The sequence below is a fragment of the Maniola jurtina genome, chromosome 16, assembly GCF_905333055.1.
Source record: "Maniola jurtina chromosome 16, ilManJurt1.1, whole genome shotgun sequence".
NCBI lineage: Eukaryota > Metazoa > Arthropoda > Insecta > Lepidoptera > Nymphalidae > Maniola > Maniola jurtina.
In genome coordinates, this window is record NC_060044.1 from 7,720,905 (window position 1) to 7,741,255 (window position 20,351).

The 20,351-nt window shown below is 34.1% G+C and overlaps 1 protein-coding gene and 1 long non-coding RNA gene across 5 annotated transcripts in view; both read right to left on the minus strand.

The window, feature by feature from the left end:
- The window catches only part of LOC123873411 (semaphorin-2A), a 427,879-nt gene that overhangs the window by 132,684 nt on the left and 274,844 nt on the right, over positions 1-20,351 (minus strand). The window contains exon 2 of one of the 4 annotated variants that reach the window (XM_045918253.1): positions 17,061-17,327. The exons of the other annotated variants lie outside the window; for them this stretch is intronic. Within the exon in view, the coding sequence (XP_045774209.1) occupies positions 17,061-17,256 (196 nt within the window). The 5' untranslated portion in view covers positions 17,257-17,327. The remainder of the gene's footprint in view (positions 1-17,060; positions 17,328-20,351) is intronic. 4 annotated transcript variants of the gene reach the window in all.
- LOC123873417 lies at positions 8,816-9,064 on the minus strand. The gene is made up of 2 exons (XR_006797691.1): positions 9,031-9,064; positions 8,816-8,913 (listed from the first exon to the last, which is right to left on the minus strand). It is a non-coding gene; the product is annotated as an uncharacterized LOC123873417 (long non-coding RNA).

Below are 20,351 nucleotides of genomic sequence, written 5' to 3' on the forward strand. Positions count from 1 at the left end.
GTCTATCAAGTCGCATCTTCCGTTGCTTATTGTCTTTTCGTTTTACGATTGGTTTTTTGCGTGAAGTGGAAGTACAAACAGATAACAGAAACATTCGATTTAGGAAAAATGCATAATATAGCTTCTTACATCTAAAAATCGTACCGAAAAGTCTACTTTAAAAATATTCTACTAACACTTACCTACTTATTGGCTTAGTAAGGTAAGAAAAAGTGTAAGCTAAAAAGTTCAATCATTCAATTACAAGTAGGCTATTTACTGGTATATGGTGTATTCAATACGTAGTATGTACCCATTATACAATTCGTAAAGACATTTGATTAGGGTAAATTCAGTTAACTGATCGATCGTGACTCGTGCAACGTTATTAGCCGTCGCTGTCAGGTTGATTGTTTAAATTTTCGATAATCGCGCGATTCCAGCTAAGCTGAAATGCTGGACTAAAGCGAATGCAATTGACAGTCCACGGGCACTCCGTTTATCCGAACACAAGCACATTACGTCCAAATACTATTTGGCAGAGAATCGTGATCTGTGTTTTGTGTTAAAGCAGAAACAACAGCACAAAATCCAATAGCTTAATAGTTAAAAGGTACTCTGAACGAGATCCCAAAGTTGATATATACCTACCTACTTAATAGTAGAAGTATTGGATTTTTTCCAGTTGTTTTACTCAGTAACAGTTTTCATCTGACCGTTAATCAGCATTTCGCACCCCGTGACCACAAAAACACACTTTTTCCAGAAATTACTCAAGAAAAACTAATTTTTGATAATAATCTATAGAAGCTATTGAAATTTAAAAAAAACGATTTAGAAAGAATTACTGTGTTTTGAATATAATATAAAGCATAGTTACTACGGTTTCATTCCCGCATAGACAATCAAAAAACACAGAAAATGAGTTTATCTCAAAAAGCGAGGTTTTTGAATTAAAACAGTTTTGACAAAGTGAATTGGGTTTTGATCACAAATATATATTTCAGTAAAACATCAGTAATTCAATTAGAAAATGTTTTCAAAAAATATTCGAAATTCAATTCGAAAACATGGTTTCGTTTGTGATTGGTTGATGACAAAAAATGGTTAACGCCCACTGAGATTTTTGTCTCTGTCATTTCTATGGGATAACGTAATAGAGATAGCTCTATTCCGTTGATAGGATGTAAGTACATACGAGTTACGATTGAGTTAGAAATTTTGAGCATTACACAATCCAAATAAACAGTGTCCATGCCCCGTAAGCCGTCAGCTGTGTTCGCATTAATTCAGCGCAAGCTAACAGGATGTCGCCCGATTATCGAAAACCTAAACAATCAGCTCGACCGCGACTGTCAATCACAATGAACGGCCAATCTGTTAGCAGTTGTTTTGTAAAGCGTGCCAATTGGATCAAAGTTACAACGGGCATTTGAATATTGTGCAAATGGTGCTCAGCTACGCATCCAGCTGTTTACGGAATGGAATTACTTATGATGTTGTATTGTTGTTAATTTACTTTGATCTAATTATTTTTTGTTGCTATTGAAAAGAGATGCTATTGATTTTTTAACCCCCGACCCAAAAAGCGGGGTGCTATAAGTTTGACGTGTGTATCTGTGTATCTGCGTATTGTGTATCTGTGTATCTGTCTGTGGTATCGTAGCTCCTAAAGTAATGAACCGATTTTAATTTAGTTTTTTTTTTTGAAAGGTGGCTTGATCGAGAGTGTTCTTAGCTATAATCCAAGAAAATCAGTTCAGCCGTTTGAAAGTTATCAGCTCTTTTCTAGTTACTGTAACCTTCACTTGTCGGGGGTGTTATAAATTTTTAATTTACACTTGTTTATAATATCAATACCTACCCATATTATAAATATGCGAAAGCGTGTCTGTTTTTTAGTGTTGGATCAAAATGATTTTTTAACACAGCCTTGGAGAGTGACATAGGCTACTTTTATCCCGGAAAATTAAAGAGCTCCCACGGGATTTGTAAAAAAGTAAATCCACGCAGATGAAGTCGCGGTCGCTGCTAAGTAATAAATGATTAGAATCTACATCCTAAAGACTTAACCGCGTCGTGCAAAAAGACATGCCGATGTTATAAGGCATGTTCTGATTTTTCATTTTATTTGACTTGGTTTCTTCGCCTTTTAATCAGAATCATGAAACTGAAATATGCGTGAAAAAAATACAGAATTGAGCTATGACAATAGCTGAAACCTTCAAAAATAAAACCATGTTATAATAAAATACATTACAAAGTGGATTTTTAATAGTTATACGACTTCAACCGAAATCCTCTTAACTGCGACATTCCTTGCAGGTCGTTTGTTCTACTTGAGCTTATTCTGAACTGGGATTTTAATGATTCAAAAGCTTGTTAAAGCCTACTAACTTATTACAGCTTTTTCCACTAGAAGTGACTTGAAATCGCTTTTTAACGATTTGAAACAGCTTATGTAGAGAACACTTATAACTAGGACCTTTTTCACCAGCGAGGTAATTCAATAGTTTTTCGTATGAACTAAACGCGAAGGTACCTATTTAGATTATAGACATCAGATAATGTTTGTACGTTTTGTGAAAGCGAAATAGGTATTTATTACATTTATTTAGATAGATGCATATAAATAAATAATTGTACCTATGTATCTAATAAGATAAGCGACCGCTCACGGCTTTGTCCCCATGGGAATTCCAAAAAACGTGACCTTATTTATGCTTACATTTTAAAGGAAAACTCTGTGTAAAATATCAGTTTCCTAGGTCCTAGCGCAAGCTGCCATACCTCATAGCAAGATGCAAAACAGGGAGCTATTTTTTTGCGAAGAGCCCAATAGGCGATCCCGGACCTCATGCGCTGAGGATGGTAACCGAGGGGATTTTAGTAGGCAAAAATCCTACATAGCCCCATGTCTTTGCCATGAGGTTTGGCATCTTAAGAAGATTTCCCACCCGATAAGAAAAAAAGTCCAAGGATATTGGCTGGGCGTTGATTAATCAACCAGTTAGTGATCAGGACTTTTCTTAAAGTGTATGATATTTTATGAAAGTATGTAGTTACTAAAATGGTACCATCAAATATCACCCAATATCATCGGGTCCTAAACAAGTTCATGACAGGTCATGAAGCTTGGAACCAAATCCACTAATCCTCAGTGACGTGATAAAGGGGTCTTTGTTCGGACGGCTCTCAATAACCGATATCACTCGCGATTTCGATTCCAGTCGAGAGCTAGCTGCCAAGTGTCCTCGATCGGACTGTTGTACAGAACTCCTGGTGTAGTGCCTACGTGATATTGGCTTCCAAAACAGACGTTGTGTGTATACTAACAACATAGCAATTTACACTAGTATTATGTAATATTTGTATGTTTGGGTGTAGAGGTAATCTCTGGAACAATGATCTGATTTTGAAAATTCTTTAACAAAGTCAAAGTCAAAATCAAATCATTTTTCATCAATCCCTAGGGCTATAAATTATAATATGTATGTATGGTATTTGTAACCCGGTCTTAGTCCGGGTAACATCCGTGTAAGGCAAAAGCTATTATGTACCTATTATATAAAGCTAAAATCTGTTGATAACAATATCGAAGAAACCACTTCGCGAACGCCAGCAGTTGTACTTAATAATTGGTGTTTACTTTTTAGCCCCCAACCCAAAAAGAGGGGTGTTAGGTATAAGTTTGACGTGTGTATCTGTGTATCTGTCTGTGGCATCGTAGCTCCTAAATTAATGAACTGATTTTAATTTAGTTTTTTTTCTTTGAAAGGGGACTTGATCGAGAGTGTTCTTAGCTATAATCCAAGAAAAACGGTTCAGCTGTTTGAAAGTTATCAACTCTTTAAGAAATAAATTTTTAATTTACACTTGTTATGCTACAACTCGCTGGAAATTAGGTATATTTCAGTCAAATTCAATTTATATATATTATATATTATATTTATAAACAATTAACAAAGCGTGGATTGTTCGCACATGGCAAAAAAACATTTTATTTTATTTTTATAAACAAAATGGGAGTGTTGGTAGAGATGCCCGGTCGACATAAAACTAATTGATACCCCATATGCTACAACTAACTTTCCCATAGAGTTAATAGAAGAACAAATGGTGCCCTAAAATATACAATAGGAAATAGCTTTACAAAGGCAAACCAATAACGAAGTTTATAGTTATGGTAGCGTGATCCCAAGCCAATTACGTTAGTACGAGGGACGAAGTAAAAAAAGTATAACAATAAACTAATATAATTTAGAACCAGCGGCGGGTGAAGTAGTTACCTATTTGTATTGGGGAACTCTAATTTAATGATTGATCGGGATTCATTTTCATCTTTATGATAGAAACGTTAAGAAATTCAATAGTAAATCTCTTCAATAGGAATCAGGAATTTCAGAGAATTGAATTGCATCTAATAAACGAGTTAGTGAGTGTAAGTACCTCTAAGTCGAATGGATATTATTATTATTTACACGTAAAAAAGAAATTACTTATTTCATTGCACTATAATAGTTTCATAAAAAATACATTTGATATCTATTTTCTCTCTCTAATTTTCCGGGACAAAAAGTAGCTTAATTATGTCCGACCCCGGATGCAAACTATCTGTGTAACGATCAAAATCGGTTAAATAGATGGGCCGTGAAAAGCAAGCAGACGGACAGCCAGTCACACTTTCGCATTTATAATATTACTGTAGGTATGGATTGAAATCAGTGATTCCCATCCATGCTCTTTCTTGTGCCTCCTCCCGCTTCCAAACTTACAAGTATCACCTTTTATTATACCTATTAGTATGTACCTATACATTTTATAGATAACGTAACCAATTTAATTAATGCCAGAAGACACACAAAAGATAAAATAACGTAATAATGCTTGTAAGATGATCTTCTTGCTCTTTAAACTTTCGATGATAAACGTAACTTTCTGCTTATGAAACTTAAATTTAATAACTAAAGTGTATTAACAACTTGCCAGAGGCAGACGTCTGTAATTGATGCGTAATTAAAGAGCACAAGATAATTTGGCGCCATAGATTAGATGTCAAAATCAGTAATAAATAAAGATATAAATTCAGTATTTTTTTAGTAAAATACGTTAAAAGGTCCTAGTACACATGGGACTTAGGAGTGACAGACTGACTATACACAAGTGTAAATTAAAAATTTTGATCACCCCCGACAAGTGAAGGTTACAGTAACTAGACAAGTGTAAATTAAAAATTTATAACACCCCCGACAAGTGAAGGTTACAGTAACTAGAAAAGAGCTGATAACTTTCAAACGGCTGAACCGATTTTCTTGGATTATAGCTAAGAACACTCTCGATCAAGCCACCTTTCAAACAAAAAAAACTAAATTAAAATCGGTTCATTCGTTTAGGCGCTACGATGCCACAGACAGATACACAGATACACAGACACACAGATACACACGTCAAACTTATAACACCCCTCTTTTTGGGTCGGGGGTTAAAAAGAGCTGATAACTTTCAAACGTCTGAACCGATTTTCTTGGATTATAGCTAAGAACACTCTTGATCAAGCTACCTTTCAAACAAAACACACTAAATTAAAATCGGTTCATTCGTTTAGGAGCTACGATGCCACAGACAGATACACAGATACACACGTCAAACTTATAACACCCCTCTTTTTGGGTCGGGGGTTAAATAGAAAATCAATGACTCCGTGTTTCCACTGCTGGGCATAGATGCTTTTCTTTATTCTTTTCTATCCATCTACTTGTCGCCACCATCTTATCAAGGTCGTCAGGTTAGCAAAAAGAAAATTCATGACAAATTGACATTGTAAGGACTTGGAATATTTTTACATAAGTTTCTAGCGTGCGATATAGGTACCTATTTACTTACTTAATTTTTATGTTCACTGAAAAATGTTTAAAATAAATTGCGATAGGTAAGATCCGTGACTTACTTACGTACCTATACTTTTCTGTAAGAAGAACAATACCTACTATTAATAATATGTGTCTAAGAGTTAGTTTCTCTGAAAAAAGAAATATACATACAAAATTCAAAACATAGGTCTCACCACAAAAACTTAAAATAACTTTAAACACGTGTTTGTAGGTTTTGCGTTTGTTTAGTTAAACCACGTCTAAAGTTTCTGTGGTAAGTAGAACAATAATATAAACAGAAAGCTAATTATAAACTTTCAAACATTACTTAAAGTTTTAGACAAAACGTTATTTAAAATATTTGGCGGAGTTTGTAAATTGCCTAAGGCTGATAACTGATAAGGACACCAGGTAATTAATTTGGAGATGTCTTACAATTAAGTCTCAAATTTCTAGGCTAATACTTTGATTAATTTTACTTTTGATTGAAGTAATGTTTTATTAATCACGGAAATATACACATTTCCCTATTTATTGCAACATTTTCTATGTTTACTATTTAGTTCGACAAAGTTTCACAATGTCATTAGAGAAATTGACTTCGTTCCTAATTTATAAAGGCTGTATTTTATTAAAAATTTTAAGGCATTTAAGTACTTAATTAATTTCGAGGTATCATAAAATACGTTTCGAATATTGAAGCTTTTATATTAATTTTACATTCCATATTAATATAATGTAGGTATATGTTTATATTGTAATAAAAACCGAAGTATACAGAACCATGATTGTCTTCAATCAGTTATTGTAACACATGTAATTAAAACCACCAAAAACATTTCATGTAAAATGTTGCCAAGACTCACAAGTTCATAATGCTTTCACTGTTAAAAAGTTATGAGATCTCTAGTAGGGCCAAGCCCCTAGCTGAGCTTAGATTTGCGCTGCCCATGGAACCTATCCCAAGTCCAAAGTATATATAGCTCTTAAGTGCTCTTGAGTATATCACATTTATAACAATAAATAACAAATAACTCTACTTACAAGCTCTGACTCTACAAACTCTACATCTTGGTTAAAAAAGGACGGCTTGGCCGTGGCGCGTGGATTTAGGTTTTTCGAGATCCCGTAGGAACTTTTTGATTTTCCGGGATAAAAAGTAACCTATGTGCTAATCCATAATCTATCTCCATTCCAAATTTCAGTCAAATCCTTCAAGTAGCTTTTGCGTGAAGGAGGAACAAACATACACACACACACACATACACACAAACTTACGCCTTTATAATATTAGTGTAATACTATACTATATGTACTGTACTATAGGTACATATCGTAAACTTTCCTTTTACAACGTCATTAGGGAAATTGACATCGTTAATTTATAAAGGCTCCCTTTAACTGCTTCGCTATCGACGAATTTAAATCGGTAATCCCGCGGTTTGTTTTATAGCGGTGATATCTGGCAATTTATATTATCACGATCGTAAATGTATGCTTAATGTTGTGAATCAATTTTGCTTCGCGAATTGAATAAAATAGATGAGTAATGATACCGTCTTTCCAGGGAGACGGATTTCTGTGTAAACAAAATTGGCTATTATAATGCCATTCATAATATTCATATCACGCTATGTTGGGGATATACCTACCTATATGGATTTTTGTAAATTGTTATATTTTGTCTAAAGTATATTTTCCAGTCAATATCTTTTTAACGGATATTAACCGTGCAACTGTTATATATGATGTTATATGTGATGTTTTGTTATCACCATTAATTAATATAGTAACAAGTGTAAATTAAAAATTTATAACACCCCCGACAAGTGAAGGTTACAGTGACTAGAAATGAGCTGATAACTTTAAAACGGCTGCACAGATTTTCTTGGATTATAGCTAAGAACACTCTCGATCAAGCCACCTTTCAAACAAAAAAAAACTAAATTAAAATCGGTTTATTAGTTTGGGAGCTACGATGCCACAGACAGATACACAGATTCACACGTCAAACACATAACACCCCTCTTTTTGGGTCGGGGGTTAAAAAAGGACTGACTTCATCAGTTCAATTAGGAATTGCTGGTAGAATCATGACAGACAGATTTAAAATCGTTCACAAAACCTACGAGCACACCTTTGTACTGCATTTTATCTTGCATACTAAATTCTCTATAACTCAATAGAACTTTGTTTAGGATCTCTCCTCAACAAACAATGCCTTTTCCGATCGCGCACTTTTTTAATCGCTTTTATGTTTTGGTATGAAGTGTCAATAGTAACACGAACGTCTGAGTGTTGTGTTACAGCAAAAACAAACTAAAGGCGTATAAGTGCCAAAACAAAAGGACGTCGATTCAGTCGGATCGAATTACCTTTGACGAAGTGCATTCGAACAAACCGAATGTTGTATTGATTGTACCGGTGCTCGAATTCTCCAAGGAAAACGCTCCAAGAATTCCAGACACACGCCACAATATAAAGGATTATGATTATTATTTTAATCCGGTTGTACAGCTGCAAATGAAATATTTTAATGATTTTTAATTGGAACTTCACGCCATTTTATATACCTAAGTACTTTTTGTTTACTAAAATATTATATTTTTGTGTTAGGCTGTAGGCTTACCTATCACATGCATAGAGGTACTAAATAAGTTTGTACAATAATAACTAATAACTTGATAATCTGATTAGAAAAGTAACATAGAGAGAAAAAAAAAGAGAAAATGTTTACATAAAAATATGACAAGTTTATGTAGGTATATTGAAATGAATCTTAGAGCAGGATAAAACATATCCGGTGTCATGAACAAATAGAGTGAGAGCCAGCGAGGGTCATACCTTCGCTATTTTATATAAGCTACGCTTTACAGGGAGGAACGATCAGCGATTATGAAGTTTTGATCATGGTGGCTTTGAGATATAACAGGTATCAGAGATATACAAAATGTTACGTCAAAGTGTAAAGTCAAATTTTTTTATATTTTCTTCAGAACAGGACTAAAAATCACGTTATGCATTGCCAAACACGTTGTATCGTTACAACCCCTTGACATATATCCTTAAAGTTATATAAATTGTTAAAGTTTAAGGGAGTTTGCTACGGCATTAAGGATCTGGCAATGCATGACGTGATTTCTAATACTGTTCTGAGGAAAACACAAAAACAACTTTATACTTTGACCTAAGATTTTTTTATACCTTTGTTACCTGTTATCTCCCAAAGCTGATGCTATGATCCAAACTTCATAGTCACTGATCGTTCCTCACTGTATTGGGGACAACAGGTAGAGAAACTTTCAGCTTTTATAAAATAACGAAGGTCTGGCCTTCGCTGGCTCTTAGTCCAAAATAGGAGTGTCTAGATTGATTCCAAAGCTTAATTAAGACTTGGTGGTGGTATCGACAGCGGAAACTAATTAAACTTATCTCATTATATTCACAAACGAATATTTGAAAGTAGAATGGAAACAGCAAAGGAATAAAGGCGTTTTTTATTGGGACTTTACGAATTTATTAAAATTAAGAAAAATTATGCGCTTGTAAGTTTATTTAAATACTAGCTGATGCCCGCAGCTTCGCCCGCGTGGATTGGTCAGATCCCCTGCAGCATCAGGATTGAGGAGTTAGACTCCAAATTTTTTATGAAACAATGTCGCGAAGTTCCTCTATCGATTAAAAAAGAAATGACGCAAATCGGTTCAGAAATCTCGGAGATTTCGGTGTACATAGGTAGAAAAACACAACTCCCTTTTTGAAAGTCGGTTAAAAAGTAGCCTATGTTATATATATATAATTATATAATATAATATAATTATATAGTTATATATATATAATATATATATATAATTCTCTACTTGTCTGTGAAAACCCCGTCAAAATCGGTCCAGCCGTTCCGAAGATTAGCCTTTTCAAACAGACAGACAGACAGACAGACAAAAATTTTAAAAACGTGTGATTCAGTGTTGGTATCGTTCATTCAAATAGCCATATGAGCTTAATATGAGGTAGTTATTTCGAAATTACAGACAGACACTCCAATTTTATTTATTAGTATAGATTATTAATGCAAGTTGAATTTAATTTGTATTTTTTGAACCCGGGAGACGAATTTAGGCAACTATAATTTCTTCCAGGGTATTTTTTTATAAATAAAGTAAACTATGAATATTTAAAATTAAATTGAACTTTTAAATTTTTAACCATTCGTGGAAAGAAAGTCTGTTTTGCACAACAAAAGAAATGTTTAGGTATAAAAATATTTAAGTACTTATTTACAGATTACTTATTTAATTTTAAAAGATAGTAATTGTTATACTTACTCTGAATATTAAAGGAAATAAGTATTACTAGTGTAACTAAGTAGTTTATTTTAAAAATGTTGCGGTGTCGAAAATGGAATAAAATTAACATTGCAAATGCTACTTAGGCAGCGTTGTGTAAGCTCGGAGTACATTGTTCATTTTCACAGAGATCTCCATAAACTTTATTCTTTTAAATTCTAGAATGGGAATAAATTATACATGGAAATTAACTTGAATACGATGCACATCCAAATTTGCACGAATATGTTTTGGAGATGTTCCAACAGTGACTTGTATGTTTTGTGTAATGAGTTAGGTTTTTATTTTGCTTTAAACTATCACAGAGACGAAGAAATTAAGTTAATTGCGACCTAGATTTTCAACTTGGGGCCAATTTAAATAATACTGTCGTCTTGGAAATGATCTAAAACTTAATTTTATTAAAGTTTTATTCGGACAGTCCATCAGTTATTAACATCTAGGTTAATTTTGCGTGACTTACCTACTATATGTAATTTTCAAGTAACACTGGAGACTGGATAAATAAATAAACTAAAAAAAAATAGAAAAAAATGTATATACATCACTAGTTACTTTTTACACCACTGATCAAATCAAATGATAAATAATTAATAATTAATGATGTTTAGACATCAATATTAGGCGATCCAATAGGTATAGATTCTAGTCTCAAAAATATAAAGACATTTTTGAGGTACAAAAGTTAGGGCCCTCAAATAAAGGCACAATAAAATTACATACACCCCCACATACCGAAGTAACAAAATTCGCTTGAGGTGTAATTTCTGAGAGTATTGATGAAAGGGACATACTGGTAAAAGGGACGGAGCAGAGATTAAGTAACTTGTTCGGCTTCGGCGTGCGGGTTGAAATTTTCCAGACGGGAAGAATTTCGGATGCCTTTCAGCAACAATGGCTGAGAGCATCAGCGCAGGCCGCGATGAGTATTCCACGAGTGGAATCTCTTTGCAACCACAATAATTGTTTTAAAGTGAACAAAGCAGCGCGTTATAAAGTTAATGTGGACGGCTCAAGGTCTGAAGTGCTGAACAAAATTTAATTTATACGCCGCGCCAACGTAACTAAGGATGCGGGGATTAATTTCATAAAAGATGACTTTAATCTAATGCTCGGGAGCCTATTTGCGGATAGAGTATAAAGTGCTTTTACACTTGTACTTGCGTAGAATGAATTTTCTATTTTATGCATGTGAAACGGAATAAAATTTTGATATTATACTAAAGTCAGATTCGGGTGCATAACGAGTTCATATTCACATCTTTATTTGTTGAGTTAATGTTAAAATAGAAAGAGTGAATTGAAGTGTCTCTTAGTAATTAAAAGTTTATTACAGCATCTATGCCTTGTTCATTGAATCGAGCGCGGCTTCTTCCATCACTATGATAGCTCGTCACCAAGAAAGAACATAAAAATAATTGTGTCATATAGTAAATAAAACGTTCGAATGTATCAAGTTTTAGCGTCAGAGAGCATAGTTGATACAAAAAAAGAGATTTTCTTTGGAAAGTAAATCTACACAAAAAAGTGTAATCCGCCAACCAGTAGTGGAGCAATGTGGGATCGGATTGAAGCACTATACATATTACATACCTATAACGTTCCAGAGAACGAATATTCTTTGCATGTCCGATAGTTGCACCTACGTTGTACCTACGCTGTTACAGTAGGTACCTATTAATGAAGTTATCCGTGATCATCTCTTAGTATCAATAAATCGATTCAACGTGTTTATAATGCGACAAACTGTATTCCGATAACACAGTTATTTATCCGAAGTAAATTACACACAATTTCATTAATTAGTTTGCAACAATAATTCGTATAATCCGTTGTTATCAGTAAATCCAGCTTCGTATGATTGCTGACTTGTTCAATAAATCAAATTGTGTACATTACAATCAACAAAATATTTTATGCTTTAACTGTGAAATAAGAATAACAAGCCGGTCAATAACGAATAATTAATATTCAGATCTTAAATCGTTGATACCTAGTGGTTAAGACGTCGGCCTCCTAGTCTAGAGGTCGGGGGTTCAATCCCCGGCACGCACCTCTTCGCAACATTCCGAGTTACTTATGTGCGTCCACAGTGTGCGTCAAGCACACTGTGGACGCGCAGTGATTATACTAAATTATGTGCGTCCACATAAGTAACATCACTTGCTTCAACGGTGAACGAAAACATCGTGAGGTAACCTGCATGATTGATTTGGTCATAGTCTACCACGCTGGTCAAATGCGGATTGGCAGACTTCACACACCTTTGAGTATATTATGCAGAAATGATTGAGAGTTCTCCATAATGTTCTCAAAGATGTGTGAAGTCTAGTAATCGGTATTTGACCACGTTGGTTGACTGTGATCAAACCCTTCACATTCTGATAAACCTCATGGGTTTTCACTTTTCACTGTGTAACAAAGGAGACATTCTTTATGCTAATTTACCCAAAGAAATCAGATTTAGACATCGTGCATCTTAGTTATTGTTGACAAATCAAAGTTCAAAAGTTATGTTTATCTATTTAGAATTTTTTACGGCGTTATATAATGCAATGGACACACATTGCAAACCACATGGTGTCTCGCTGTGTAACAAAGCAGACTTTATGCTGATATTACAAATAATATTATGTTCATATTTTACCCGAAGAAATCAGATTTAGAGATCGTGCATGTTACTTACTGTTGTCAAATCAAAGTTCAAAAGAATTTTTATGTTTGTCTATTCAGACATTTTTACGGTAAAGTTGTTTTCAACGTTCCGACACTGGGTAAAGAAAAGGTTTGCCTCCACTTTGAATAAAAGCATTTTGCTTGGTGGGATGAAATCTGAAAAGAATACCGGTTAGCTATTATTTGTAAAGCTGACCCCGGCTTGTTCTAGTTAACCTTTGAGTACATCTACTTAAAAATCCATTGCGGTCACTTTCTTTGGTTGCATACTTTTGTACTCAAGTTTAAACTTTAATTTAGGGCGGAGTACATTAAAAAGGCGTACAATATTTTAAAAATTATACCTATGAACATATTATAGTCAGAACTTAGACGAAAAACTGAACACAGTTCGTTCGAGAACTTTAATATGCGGTTTTGTTAATGATACTTTAAAAAGAGGTATAAATAAAAGCAGGGAAATAAAAATCATCCAACAAACAATGACAATGATGGCGGTAAACATAATGATGATGAATTTGATGACTGTAAAGATGGCAATTATTCGTCATTACTTTTAAGCCTGTATTCGTTCTGTGGGGGCTTTAATTTAAAAAGTGGTTCTTAATTAGACATTGAATGAGTACTTTTTAAATGTTTTGTTGGTGAGAAAAAAGCCTAGAGCAATACCTTAAATACAGCTTTTAGATAGTAGATCAATATACTTAGATCTGTGTCGTTCATTATGAAATTTTGAATGATTTAACTTCGCAGGCAAAGCGGCAGAAATAAGCCATTGGATATTTGCATTGGCATATGAAACGGAAGCATTAAATTCTTTGATGTTTTTAAAGAGAGTGTTTACATCGCAGAATGATTTAGCGAGTTCGCCGAAGCGTGAACAGCTCTGAGATAAAATGGGTTGATCAGTCGCGAATACCTGAACGTTTGATTCCAAAAAGCGGTTTGACGAAGGTAAGCTTCCTCTCGGCTCCTCAACCCTTTGTCTCGCAGGAATACAATGGACAATCGCAATGCCTACAAGATACGATATGGGACACCCTTCTTACGTGACCAAATTTCCTACAAAATGTTTTGTGTTACGAATGTCTAAAATAAGTAATGTCATCTCCCCTTGGAGTCAGCGGTCTCTATTTTTAAATGACGCCATTAGAGGTAAGTAGATAAGGTTTGAATAACATTTACCTATTGTCCAGATTTGTAAATAAATAAATGGACCCATATTTATTTTCATGACTATAAAAATTATGTTTCTTTCTGCCCTGTAAAATAAGCACTTACCTATAAATTTATAATACAGGTACAATTTTTACCCATTAATAAAGGTGTAAAATAGGTACATATATGTAGGTATTACGTTGCTATAAAGGATTACAGGTCTACATTATGGGGATTATTATAAGGTACTTACTTAAAAAAGCTGAGCAGTTCTAGTGAGACGTGGTCAGCGGTCAAAGTAATTTACGCTTCAAGTTTTGACTACCCCGGACGTTGCGCGTCTGTTCCTGCGTCCTTTACTTATTGTGTTTCTTTTTTTCCCTTTTCACTTTGCCCGGCTGAGTGCGTTCTCTCTTTCAATTCTTTCTTTACACTTTTTATTCGTTCGCCACTACTATGGACATTTGCCTCTGATCCATTTCATTCATAGCTTCCTCAGTTCAAGTGGTGTACAATTTGTCATGGATCTTACGTGTATTCCGGCTTAATTCTTTTAAATTGTACGCACCAGACCTGAGTTAAAAAATTTACACACTACGAAGCAAAATTTTATTTAGTAAGTATAAGTACAAAATAATGATAGTAACATTTTGCATGAAAATCCATTTATCATGTATTTTCTATAATAAGCATAAGTTCTAACTTCTAATCTATATCTGATGGAGCATGGACGACTTTATGTGAAACATTTTGGCAGACCATATTTAACTAACCTCTATTTACCAAAGAATAATCCTCAATTAGTTAGTCCCTTTCAAACCATCCCTGTCTATCGTTCAAGGCCTGCAACCCCTGTAATTAGCTACATAGCACTATACAGAACTAATTATTATCCCAGGCGCTTTAGTAGACTTCGTATATAATGTTTGCACGAAATAACCCGTATACTAAAAATTCAACTATTATACATACTCGTAAGTGCGCTTCAGAGTAGAATTTTATAAGAAATTTTAAAAAATGTGCCTGTTAGGGGCATGCAGGCGATGTTTGCAGCTGACGCCAAAATATGGCATTATAATATGATGTCCCTAATCTACTTCACGGTCGGATGGACGGAGTACTGCTGTCGATAACAATAACCGACTTAATATGCCCGATAATCGGTTTTGCTATTCGGAAATCTCCCTGATTGACACTTTCATGACATTTGAGTTGGAGATCCCGCATTGGCGATCATTTTCCCATTACGCTGTGAATGAGAGGGGAAAAAGTTCAATATTTTTAAATATCCACGGCCACATAAATAAGATGTAAATACAGGGATCTGAAAAACCAAATTAGCATTCTTATAAAGTTTTGCATCTTATTTTCTGTAAATTAACTGTAAGTAGTTAGTTATTATTTTAAGGACACCACAAAACAAAGGCTACCTATATCATTAATGAATTAAAACCTATAACTACTTACCAATAATACTTATGCTATTTGTCATTAGGTATAATATAATGTCATTGTTAGTCTTAATCTTAGTTAATACAATTAGGAATCAAAAAAAAAATAGGTAGGAAGAAATAGTAGAAATTTTTGTGTTGCTTTTTTTTATTATTATTTGTTGCTTGATGACTGATGAGCTTTTAGATAAGGTGAAACAAGAATTTAATCAACGAATGTATGAGCAATTGTCAACAAGAAATCAAAACTTATAACTACAGACGTACCTACAAGCTTAGTATTAGTGGATCTGGATATTCATTAACTGCGATGAGAGTTAATGATTTAAGTTTCCACATTCATGAAGCTCTCGGCGAACTGTTTTAAGCCACAGTTTAATGGAGGCGGTAAATTGCACATTAATATTTCGGCTTAGATGACCACGCCTGAGCCATTGGGATGGTAGGTAGAGCACCTACCTATAAACTGGAATTCACAATATACAAAATGTGCCTACCTACTAAATATGTCAAGTTCAAGAAATACATTTCTCATGAAGTAAACTAGCGTGGAAACATCATGGACAGTGGAATTTTTCAAATGCACTAATCGCTAAAATGTTTTTATTTCAACTAATGGGTATATTTTCGTTGTTCTATAGAAAAATAATCTAAATACACCCAAATGATTACTTACATACTTAATTATTTTATCCTTATAAGCTCGTTCGCAAATATTTTTTTTGGGATTTTAATGAAATCCGTTACAAGTCACATTTAGGCCAACAAATTTAATTGAAAAATATGTGGTAAGTACCTATTCAGTGAAAAGCAATCAAGCCTCGAAACTGAAATTCGACTTCTAGGGAACGAACTCCAAATAGAAACAGTTACTACAACTGTGTTAACAAAATCTCCCGACATCATCAGGGAGGGCAATGAAACAATAGGTGTTTTGTCTCACCTTTTCACCTTATAAATCATTATATCCATCTCATTTTACACCACGTACCCTTGAAAGCGTCGCGGTTTTGCATGTGTGTGCAACAGTGTTTAAGACACACATGTAAGGATCGCACACATGGACAGAGTGTGTAAGATGCAGAATTTGTGTGTGTGCGTTTGATGTTTTCTGGTATATCATGAATCATGATTCGCAAGTCTTCTGGGAATTCTTTGAACATTCTTGTAGAGAATATTTTTTAATGGGTTAAAGAATTGCACATTAGAATTAAGATACAATACCGACCTACTTATTGACTACAAAGGTAGAAATCAGATGGAATGTTAAAAGTTTTTCAAGATTGTTTACCTATGAAGCTCTTTTAAAATAGGCATTCCGAAATAGTGTAGCAGTGGTAGATTCAGGGACCATTCAAAAGTAGGCAAAAATTTGAGTAGATACTTATTTGAATAAAAAATTGTTTTTTATGTATTTCTAGCTATATTATGACCACACTGTGTCTGAAATACCTCAAAGAAGAACTTAGGCCAAAAACACAACTGAAATCTTTTATAATACATATACAATATAGGTACATAAGTATATTTAAGTATAAGTACCTACCTACTTTACTTACTATCATAAAAACGTGACTCACCTCTTTTATGCCTCATAATATGGTATTTGTTTTTTATCACAGGCCCCACACAGCACGGCTGTTCGTAGTAAAAGTTGTATGAACTGTCTACTTCAGAATTTTGTTGCATAACCTGGGAAAGAACCTGCCATTCGACGCCAACGAGCAGGCACGCTAACCAACGTACTGTTAGAGCCATGACTTCCATAGTCCGCATTTTAACACGAGTCACATAAAACACTCAACACAAACACAAAACTGTTTACTAACACCATATACATTTTCAGCCTGCAAAAGAAAAATTTAAATAAGAATAAATTAGACATAAAATAATAAAGAACTGTTAATATCAACCAAAACTCCGGCATATTTTTTCAAGAATAGTTTTTAATAAATTAGAAAAAACTACGTAGGTACCTACTACCTAACTTGAACGAAATGGTAGCATAAATTTTATCCTCAGGAATAATATGAAAGGTTGCCCGTTAGGCCTAAATAATATCTACGAGTAGGTCTGGCGACGGTAAAACAAAATCATATGAAATAATGTGAAATAACTGTGCTCAATGATTACCAGGTTTGTATGCTTAGGTAGCTACTTGAAAAGAAGATGTTTTCGTTTTGAATCGTATATTAGTTAGATTTTTTTTAATTATTATTATCTTAAGATAAGTTTCAGCTGAGTATTATTATATTCTGTGCTTATACGTACTTTACAAAATTATGTAATGTATCAGCATAGAAAAGCTACATTTAGCAAGCGAACTCTACTTGAATAAAACAATAATTATTTTTATTGAAATGCTTGATATTAATTAGTGAGTAGCCTCGTAAGCTTATAAGTTTAGTTTGAAGTTTATGTAATTAATTATCGCCATAACATCACTATCTTACAAATACACAAATGACAATCAAAAAGTGTACAATAGTACCCAATTTGAATAAGTAAATCATTTAAATCAGTGGTTCCCAAAGTTGACTGGGCTACGACTCATCTGATTTAAGTTTACAAACTCGGGACCCACCTCTTACTCCAGTCATTACGTACATTCAAAAAAGAAAATGAATTTGCGCTTCTAATTTTTTAATATATTGTAGGGGATACCTAGAAAAGCTTAACTTGAGATTGTCGACCAAGCTTTCCTAGGAGCTTTCGCCGCCATGTTGAAAAAAGGGGTAAAATTTGTTTCTCGGCAATAACTCGGCTATCCGATGAGATTTCGAAAATTTTTGTAGGACACTTTTTGTAGCTTTCTTTGTGCTCTACAATAACGCCTGAATCATAGCGTTTCATGCATCGTTATCGAGATATCGATCGATAAAGTCAAAAATTTAGGACACAATTTTTGTTTTTTGCTTTTTTTTTTTGGGTCTTAATAAATATGAAAAATTGTAGAATTCAAACTTGTAGGGCATATTCAGACCTACAATATCCTTCTTGGATTTTTTTATGTTGGACAAAAATTACGATCTCCAGCGCGCCGCAAAGTCGGTGAATCCACACTCAGCGTCGAGCGAGCTGCTCGCTCGGTTGTGTCTGGATGTCGAATCGAATGGGAAATTGTTCAGGAAATTGATGGGATAAAAAATAAGTACATAGAGCAACAAATTAAGGATCACACAATAGTAATTTATTAAACAAATAATGTCAAGAGAGTTCGAACAGCTCTTTTTTTAGCAACATGAATGTCGTCGATTAACGCTTTTTTACAAATAAAACAGTCTCCCATGGTCACAAAATTGTTGAAACACGTGTGCTCACTTCGAAAGGCTCGAGGCAACTGACCGAGATGCTACGAAAAGAAGAACACGTTTCAACACGTAGACCCTAACAAAAGGGTCCCTTTATACCTGACCCCTCCAACTCCAACGGACGCTCTATGCGGGCACTCCGTTATAACGAGTTTACAGCCAACTAGATATCGAAATTTTTGCCCAGAATATCGGAACCCTCGATTTACACTACGCACAGCAAAAACTCAACACGATACGATATACTAACTTGAGCGCGCTCGACGCTGAGCGTGGATTCACCGACTTTGCGGCGCGCTGGAGATCGTAATTTTTGTCCAACATAAAAAAATCCAAGAAGGAAATTGTAGGTCTGAATATGCTCTACAAGTTTGAATTCCACAATTTTTCATATTTATTAAGACCCAAAGAAAAAAAGGAAAAAACAAAAATTTTGTGTCCTAAATTTTTGACTTTATCGATCGATATCTCGATAACGATGCATGATACGCTAAAAATGATTCAGGCGTTATTGTAGAGCACAAAGAAAACTACAAAAAGTGTCTTACAAAAATTTTCGAATCTCATCGGATAGTCGAGTTATTGCCGAAAAACAAATTTTAAGCGTTTTCCAAGATGGCGGCGAAAGCTCCTAGGAAAGCTTGGTCGACAATCACAAGTTAAGCTTTTCTAGGTATCCCCTACAACATATTAAAAAATTAGAAGCGCAAATTCATTTTCTTTTATTTGCCTTTTTTTCGGACGAAATGACTGGAATATCTAGGAAATTTAAGCGTTAGCAATATTAATAAAGGACTTTTGAAATAACAAACTGTTTTAATACAATCTTTTATTACTTAATTATATAAATTTAATGGGAAGGATGAAATTGTTTCCTATGTTTCGCCATTACAGTTTTGACATCAACTTCAACTTTAGTTACTTTTAATCGCAGTGAGTTTGATAAGTCCAATTTATTTCGGTATTTAGTTTTAATTCGGACGGTTGGTACTATAGGCAGGGCCCACTCAATATTCGCTCGCGACCCACCAGTGGGTCGCGACCCGTAGTTTGGGAAACCCTGATTTAAATAGTTGGAGAGCTATGTGGCTAATCATAGCTTTATAAATAAACTTTTAAATAAATTCGTAAATAATGTGTTTAAAATTAAATAGTCATAATACTATTGTATCGAAATCCGAATAAATCTGTTGCCTGTGAAGTAGAGCCATTTTATGTACCTACTTATTTAACAAGTTATACCTACCTACCTTGCTTGTATTTACAATGTTTTGGAAAACTTACGGAATAGAGACACAGTTTACTTTTTGTTCTGTGGGAAAACTAAATAATTGTACTTATTGTTACATTTAGTCAAAAAGATTTAATTACTGTGACTTAATTATGACCTACTATATTTTGTCAACAAATATTACCTATAATATAAATATATCTACCTAACTAAACATTTATAATTTTCAAAAAAATATCCTCAATAATTTTATTGGACAAATATTCAACCCACCTAATTTTTGAATAAATGTATTTAAATGATTTATATTTATTATTACAATGCACGTT